At 39.6% G+C, this 8,904-nt stretch overlaps 1 protein-coding gene across 1 annotated transcript; it reads left to right on the top strand.

The window, feature by feature from the left end:
* The first annotated feature begins 367 nt into the window (after positions 1-367).
* On the top strand, positions 368-4,397 carry LOC138020260 (adenosine receptor A1-like). The gene is made up of 2 exons (XM_068867268.1): positions 368-550; positions 3,453-4,397. Exon 2 carries the CDS (start codon positions 3,471-3,473, stop codon positions 4,395-4,397), a length of 927 nt encoding a protein of 308 aa, XP_068723369.1. The 5' UTR covers positions 368-550; positions 3,453-3,470.
* Positions 4,398-8,904: the final 4,507 nt, after the last annotated feature.

The raw sequence follows: 8,904 nt of genomic DNA, 5'->3' as shown, positions 1-8,904 counted from the left end.
CAGATACAAATAGAAAGTAGTTGTAGGACATACTTATGCAGTTTTTAATAATTATTTCACTGACCACTGTGGCACCTTGTCATAACATACTTTTCCCACTTTTCCTTTCCTATTATTGAAATATGCAAAAAAAACTCTGAAGATTAAGTGCTGTACAGTTACGTCAACAATTTTCTCATTTTCAATTAGTGTATGCAATAAACATGTGAGTCGTCTGGCAATGTAATTACCGAAACCCCCTATTTCCATGGTTCATGTCAATGGCTAAGGCATTTTTTTCATTTTCATTAGTTGGCTCTGGTCGCAGCTGCACTTGGACCTGACAGTTTGCTTTCATTTTTCTCTCTGCCATTTTCAAAAATTCCTGTCTTGGCTTGTCGTGGGCGCCACCAATACCTTAAAACCCCAATGTGTACTGCACGTTTTCATCTCCTGAACTTTCACTACTGTAAGCAGCTTGACTCCATCAGGGGGCTATCTTCACCAGATAAGCAACATTTTTCTGAACAATAACCACCAAAAACAAATGGATTAATATCTTATTCAAAAGGTAAGTACAGATGACCTTGTTTATGTTCAGATATGTTTTGAAACATTACCTGAAAGCAAGTAATAACACAAAATCTTTCGAGAATTTACCATGGGCAAGCTTTAGTGACATGGAGAACTGAAATTATGATTCTAAGGACAGACTATCAGGGAAACCCAACGAGAATGTCATTCAAAACCACTTAAACACAGCATTGTTAAACGTATTTTAGTGTTTAAAAAGTAGATATAGGCATATTTTTATCCCCTAAAAAGTTTTTATCTGTTCGGATTCCCTAGCTGAAAGTCTAGTGATCCGAAAATTATAGGGATCAAAACTTACCTTTTCGAAAATTTCAGCCAGAAAAAAGGCTCCCCAAAATTCTAGGTGACCTTTTTATGGTAAAAATCCGTTAAAAATGGGCAATTATACCATGTTTTAGATGTTCGAAAATCCTAGGACAGGCAGGCAAGCAAGAAATTTTCAACAAATGTTGCGAAGATTTTAGATCTCAAATCGTCTTCCGGAAAGATATTTTCCGAAAATTGACTTTGGGTGCCCTTGAGACTATTTACAGCTTTTAAGTCCATTATGTGACAAAAATGCTGTAATGAGGCAGGGGATAAACAAAACAATTACATTTAAATTCACGCACAACGCATTGTTGGGTTACAAGTGAGGGCTTTGTTTCCGTAACTTTCAAATCTTCAGAGATTTTCCTACTTGTGAAAACTGGTTGTAATACACGATCGATTTTCTTTCCAAGGTCGCTTAGTTGCCTGTGCACGGAGTGGGCGGATTTCTGATCTTTGAAAGGCAAGGTTATTCGTACAGGGCTGTCGACTGGCTTAATACGGTTTTGGTTTTGGTCTTGGTAGGCGTGAAATCTCTTAAAAGTATACTTTATAATTTTTCCAGGATCTTTCAGTTTCAGAAACATTTTTCTTAGATAATGGCCGTTTTTATGCTAGAGACGTTAAAGTCGTCTGAGACGTTAAAGTCGTCTGAAGACGACTTTAACGTCTAGTATAAAAACGAGAAATAAGACAGACGCATTTAACGTCTGACGACTTTAACGTCTTGTTTAAAGTGCGCCGTTGAGACGCACTTAACAGACGACTTTAACGTCTCAGACGATAAATGCGTCTAGTATAAAAACGGGACGCCCTAACTTGGACGCATCTAGCCCTGAGTCCTTTGTTAATCTGCACTTCGTTCCTTCCTTGCTCTCTTGGTCGACAAGACAAACAAGCCATGTGCCGTGGCTAAATCTAGTTCCTCGTCCATCGCCAGAAAATGCTGATTCCTAGACTGATTTCTGTCACAAAAAAATATTTGCATCTGTCCTTCCAGGCGACGTCGAGACATAAATTTCAGAAGCTGCAATTCCGCCACGTTTATTTGCTCATATATTCGTGTGTTAACGTTTATTTGGTGCCGAGTTTGCTCGTGCCCAGAGTCTTCCGATACTAGAATCTAGTCACTTTTTTAGCAAAATCTTGTTTTTGTCCGTCAGTTTGTCTACTTTTATGCGTCCCGTTTTTATACCAGACGGCTTTAACGTCTCAGACGTCAAATGCGTCTTGACGACTTTAACGTCTCTAGCATAAAAACGGCCAATGGCATTCTTTGGAGAAGACGAACGGTGAGGATGAAAAGCGTTTAGCGCGATCAAGCATAGTTCTTAAAAAAACAGCAAGTGGAGGAAAGCGGGGGACGTGTACCCCCTACCAAGGCGACCCTCGGGGTTCTAGGGTATACTAATTGAAAGACGCTACTTACAATGTAAATAGCTATCCTAGCTATCCTATACCACCTAAAGAATGCATAAAACACTAATTCAGCTCGATAGGGCAAAAACGCAACAGGACTAAATTATTATTATACAAACCACGATTACGTGGCACTCCAAGCGCCCGCCACTCACAACCAGACCTCTGCTACGTGACGGCAAATTATTAATTTATGATAATCAGGATTATCACAAATTACATGTTGCGTGCGGCAATTCTCAAGAGACCCACGTCCCGAAATTAACCAATCGCAATTTTGCGGCCGCCAGCGGTCTCAGAAATAAAAGCGAAGGCATTTTATTGCAGGCGTTCATTTCCCCTCTCCCCCAGTCCCTTGCTGTTTTCCCTCCCTCTCCCTCCCCTTTTAACACCTGCTACGCAAGCTAGTTCAGGTGGTAGAGCAAGTGCAGCTCAATCTGGCGGTCATGGGTTTGGATTTAGTTCATGCCAGCCTTGATTTTTTCCAGCTTCTTTTGCAACTGCTTAAGTTAAGTTGCTCAAACAATTTCAATGATCTTTCCAACCTTCATTCCTTTGATTTTCAAATTCTCCAAAATGTAGGGAAGCACTACGTGCAAGCAAACATGCACACAAAAAAAGGGAGGGAATAAAGACAATAAAAAGCTTGCATTTGGAACTATAAAGCTTCACTATTTTCAGCAAGAAAGGTATAAATTTGGAAAATGAGGGCGAAGGAGACTATTGAAGCTGGTTACATGACTAAACCTTCTTTCGTGGCTGCGAGACCCTTAAGGACTAATGTCTGTCGATACCAATTAATTTACGCTATGTCATGCATGACAGCAAAACAGTCCATTACGGTCCTACTAATATACATGCAAAACTTCCCGCGTTTGGATTGGCTGAGAGCACGTGAACTAATCCCAAACAGAGTGCACAAAAGTGAAATTAGTGCAGAGTTGAAAATTAGTGCAATAAAAGTGAAATTTTTACAGGTATATAATTAATTTAATAAGTAATGATCGCATGATTTTTCTCGTGCAATTTGGAATAAATAAGCTCTTGCACATTTTTTCAGAAAAGAATTTTAATCTTGCTTGTTTATTCCAAATTGCTCCAGAAATCATGGGATTACCAATGCAAACCATCCATTTACCCTTATATTCCAGGAAGACAAATTGTCGAGGATGGATTTTAGCAAGTGGAATTTTGTATGGGCCTCGTTATTTGCAGTGATAGCATTTTTGGCTGCTGGTGGAAATATACTTACCATAATCATATTTCACGAGAAGAAATTACGCAAACGGCCTCATTTTCTCCTTATAAGCTTGGCGGTAGCAGATCTTCTAATTGGACTGGTCCCAGTTCCGCTTTATATCACAATCATGTACCTAGACAATACTAGCAATCCTTTACGTGTAATCTACGTTAGCTTCGATATGTTTGCTGGATTTACTTCCATCTTCACCCTTGCTGTGATTGCATTAGAAAGAATGTACGCTATTGGTTGGCCGTTTTGTCACCGAGTTCTGAAAACTCAAGCGTATGGCATTGCGATAGCAACTCCATGGATGATGGCGTTTATTGTGACCATAATTGCATATTTCTTGCGGCCTCATCAATTCTTCCCATTCTTCATAGCGATATCCCTATCAACACCCGTTGTCCTAACCTGTGTAGCTTACTTTGTCCTTTGGAAGAAAGAAAGGTCTCGAAAACTGCGCCATCAAGTTCAAGAGACAAAAACATTAAAATTGACAAAGACGGTGGTGCTGATAACCGCAGCGTTTGCGCTAACGTGGCTTCCCTTTCACGTTTTAAACTTGGTTTTGTATTTTTGCATTTCATGCCGGGAAAATTCTACCGTTGTAGTGTATGTGATCAAGTTGCTCCAGTATGGAAATTCGGTAATTAACATCGTCATTTATCCTTTCAGATATGAGGAATATAGAAAATCTCTTTTCAAAATGCTGTCTATTTTTAAATGCTCATTTCGAAAAAAGCTCATTCGTTTGTCGCCGGCAAACATGGGAATTTCTGTTATTTCTGTGGTGTCCTACTCTATCGATACGCAACTAAGTTTTGATAATTTCCAGGAAAACACAAGACTCTAAATAAGCACAAGTTTGACAGACAAGTACCGAACATATACCACACCTAATGTATCAAGACTTTCTAGATCTTGCTTAATCTTTTATCAGAACCAAGTTGCTCCAGTATGGAAATTCGGTATTAAATATTGTCCTTTATCCTGTCAGAAATGAGAAATATAGAAAAGCTCTTTTCAAAATGCTCTCTGTTTTTAGGTGGAAGTGTCAAAGTCAGCGGTTTCGTTTATCATTATCACTTGCAAACACGGGAATTTATCTTATTTCTGTGGTGTCCAGTTCCATCGAAACGCAAGAAACTTTTGATAATTTTCACGAATTCAAAATGCATAAATCAGCTCAAAGTTAAAATAACGAACCGAGTATAACCAGGAAACAGGGGCACCCAACGAGAATATAGTTCAAAAGCACTTAAACATAGCATTGTTAAACGTATTTTGGTATTTAAACGGTAGATATAGGCATAGCTGTGGAACGAAATATTCAGAAGAAGTTGACTAAACGTCGACACGATCTGCCTTGGCTTAACTCAGACTTGAAAAAATTTTTACACAAGAAGCGAAGACTCTGGAGGAAGGCGAAAAATTCTCTGTGGATCAAGCAAAATGGGCTAACTATAAAAATTTTAGCAACTGGGTGAAAGACAATTTAAACAAAGCCTATTTTGCATATATCAAAGACCTCACATTTTCTCTAAACACCAATCCGAAACGCTTTTGGTCATTTGTGAAATCATGTACAAAGAAACAGAGCACAATTGGCTGTATCATAACTCCAGAGGATAAAGCAAACGTTTATCAATTCTTTTTGTTCGGTACTTAATAAAAGGATCGATAATCTGTCTTCCATACCAGGACATGGATGTGATTATTCAACTGTTTTGCCTGTACATCGCATTAATGCCCTGATTTGTACACCTAGTGAGGTGGCTAAAGTACTGAAATCTCTAAATGTAAGCAGGGCCTGTACTGGACCAGATGGGGTTTCCCTCGGCTGCTCAAAGAATGCCACATGGAACTGGCTCCATCTTTGACGAGGCTCTTTAATTACTCCCTTTCTCGTGGCACACTACCTATTGACTGGAAGACGGCCAACGTAGTTCCAGTTTTTAGGTCGGGGGAGCAAACGGCAATCGATAACTATCGCCCTGTTTCTTTAACTAGTGTGGTTGTCAAGTATTTAGAACGTCTTATACACAATCACATAATGAGTTTTGTTTCTGATAATAAGTTATTATGTGATAATCAACATGGCTTCAGACCACTTCCCTCACGTGTAACTCAGCTGCTCCAGCTTGTCCACGAGTGGCTTAGTATTCTTGAAGAGCGTGGCTCTGTAGTTGCGATTTTTTTAGATTTTGCGAAAGCCTTCGATAAAGTCTCCCATCCTCACCTGCTACTAAAACTCCAACATCATGGAATCAAGGGTCAATTATTGAAATGGATTTCAGATTTCTTAACTACAAGAAGACAAAGAGTAGTAATTGATGGCCATTCTTCCGACCGGTCTGAGGTAACATCTGGCTTGCCTCAAGGAAGTATTTTAGGCCCCTTCCTCTTTCATGTTTATATCAATGACTTTCCTTTAGCAGTTAAGTGTAAATGTGGACTCTTTGCTGACGACAGTATTCTTCATCGGAAAGTTACTTCAGAGTCGGATTGTGAAGATCTTCAAACTGACCTCCATAGTGCCTATGACTGGTGTAACTCCTGGCTTGTTACTTTGAAGTCCGAAAAGTCCAATTGCAAGGTCCTACACCTATGTAGATCCAAGGATCCATATCATCATGAGCACTGGCTGTCTGACAAACCTTTGTCAACAGTAGATAACCACAAACACCTTGGTGTCTTCCCTGTCTTGGGATTGCCATATAAACTTTATTTGTGCTAAAGCTAACAAGATTCTAGGTTTGATCAGGCGAACCTTTGGTCCAAACAATTCTGAAGGAGTCTCGACAGCATATAAGACCTTAGTGCGTCCAATTTTGGAATATGGCTGTCAGGTCTGGAATCCATACTTAGTGAAGCACTTCAAAAGTATAGCGTCGATACAGAGGCAAGCCACTCGAGTCATTTGCGGATAAACGAAGGAAGTTTATCTGCTTAGTGCAGATGTACAAGATTATTTTCGGACACTGTGACATAGATCCTCATACGTTTTTTGAGTTTAATGTATTAGCAAAAACGCGTAGGAACCATAATTTAAAGATAAGACCTAAAAAGACAAGTACAAATTGCTTTAAATTTTCATTTTTTAATCGCTACATAACAGATTGGAATAGAATTCCATCGAATATTGTGCATGCACCTTCATAAAGCAGTTTTAAGTCCTATCAGAAACCCATAAGGGTTGAGACGTGTAACGCGCGTTCACAGCTTCCGAATACTCAGTGCTAAGTACCATATTTGGTAACCCGTCGCTCCAGTTAATTTCGCGCGAGAACATTGGTGGTATTGCGTCACGTTGTTCTTGCGAACTGATTGGTTGAATGTTTCTCTGTTGATGTTCCAAATATGGTACTTAGAAAATTGAATATTCAGAGGCTTTTTTCCCAACACATAAGGGGCCGTTACATGTTTCAACCCTTATGGGTTTCTGGTCCTATCTATTACATCATTTGTGTCAATTTTAAATCAGGTGTCACTCATGAGTGACACGTATGTAATTTATTTAGATTAGCTTTGCGCCGTATTTAAATTTTATTTCATAATTTTTAGTGTCAATTTTGGTATGTAATTTAATTAGGTTAGTTTTGGGCCGCATTTAAATTTTACTTCTTAATTTTTAGAATGTTAAATATTGGAGAATATTCTTTGTATGGGAATTTAGTTTCCCCCAATTATTCTCCAGTCATGCACTTTTATTTTGTATCTTCTGTAATTTTTATTTATTTATTTTTACTTGTGTTAGCATGACAAAGTATTATTAAACTTAAACTTATTAATATTTTTTATTCCCTAAAAAGAAGGTCCAACATAGGTTTGGCGGGATGCGGGATGGGGCTTAAAATCGAGGCGGGATGAGGCTCAGGGATATGAAACATTTTAAAGACGGGATGCGGGATGAAAATACGATGGCGAGACCGGGATATGCTCCGTTTTCGTAGGCGGGATACGGGATAGGACAGTTAAATGCGGGATAGTAAGTAACCTCATGTTATGAGAGAATGAAAAATTTGGCTAAAAGACCCTGAGACCCTTAGAAACCACGTAAATACTCCAACCTATGCCGCTCACCCAATTTTCTCTTTGTCCTCTTGGAGTAACACGTGACGTGGGTTAAAAGTAAGTCAATCTCTTTCAACCACGTTGCGTTCGTTGACATGAGCGCGATGGCGACATCGTCTCACTCCGCCAACCACATCTGAAACCTGTGACATAATATAAACTGCGTTGCAATTTCTTATGAAAAACTTAAGGGAACCTTTGTAAGCAGTTTTCTCCGCGTAAGGAAAGACTCCGGGCAGTTACTGAAGAAGGAAACAACGCTAAAGAAAATCCGGGAAAGCATCACGTTAGTTCGTCTGTTGTACCAAGCCAAAAACTATTTAAAAGATACATTGATGACAATTTCTCCCTTTTGGGGACAGCGATAAAGCAGATGTGGACCATTTTATCAAAGAAGCTAATAAACTCTGCCCTACCATCAAATTCACGGCTGAAATATCAGAGAACGAAGAGGGTCATGAAAGGGAGGGGGTAGGGAGGTTGGCAATTCTAATTCCAAGTCCAAATTTGGACAAAATCCCAGTCCCAGTGACAACTTGAAGTTTGTTAGAAATCGCAGTCCCTGCTACTAAAATCTTAGCTAGAGTTATGATAGGAAAAATATAATTTTAGAGCATCGATATGTTGTATGAGGCACTAAATGATAAGTAAAAAAAAACACATGAAAATACGAGGTATAATTTGCATCTGCATGGGATTGCTTACCCAATGTCCGCTGAAAAAGGCCTGCTATCACCTGAATGGTGCAGTCTGCCGTTTCTCTACGTCCCTTTCCCAATCACTGTCATCATCATCATCATTACGAAATTCGTCAATATACGTATCCTCACCAGTATCCTCCTCCAACAATCGCTAGGCCCGAAGATCTTACAAATCGGTAGGGTACGTTCAAGGACGTTTCAGTTCCTGTGCCTGAAACATTTACCATGGCACCATGCCAATACCTCATATATCTGAGCTTCTTCTTTTCGAGTGATTGCATTGGTTGCAGTGGGTTTAATTTAGGGAAGCCGATTCGTGCTAGTCAGGCAGTAATAGAGGTATGTCGTAGGTAGGAAGCTTTGAGGTTTAAAAACAAGTCCGTTGGCATCAGGAGGTCCTCACTCTCACATAGCAGTGGCCAGGGGCGCCATTCTCTGCCATTAAAATCCCATTCTCAGCAAGGACTCTTTATCTCCCATTCCCAGTAACAAAATCCCAGTTCCCAGTGACTCCCATTGAAAAATCAGGCCAATCCCAGCTCTCATTTTATCCCTCCATGACCATCAACGTAAACATTTTCCTCG

This window comes from Montipora capricornis, chromosome 10 (assembly GCF_036669925.1).
Source record: "Montipora capricornis isolate CH-2021 chromosome 10, ASM3666992v2, whole genome shotgun sequence".
In the NCBI taxonomy this organism is placed as follows: Eukaryota; Metazoa; Cnidaria; class Anthozoa; order Scleractinia; family Acroporidae; genus Montipora; species Montipora capricornis.
The sequence above is the reverse complement of the archived record's forward strand: the minus strand, read 5'-3'. Positions and strand labels throughout refer to the sequence as shown.

Bases quoted from the DNA above. Each gene is read 5' to 3' on its own strand.
- LOC138020260 (XM_068867268.1), top strand. From the start codon at position 3,471: ATGGATTTTAGCAAGTGGAATTTTGTATGGGCCTCGTTATTTGCAGTG.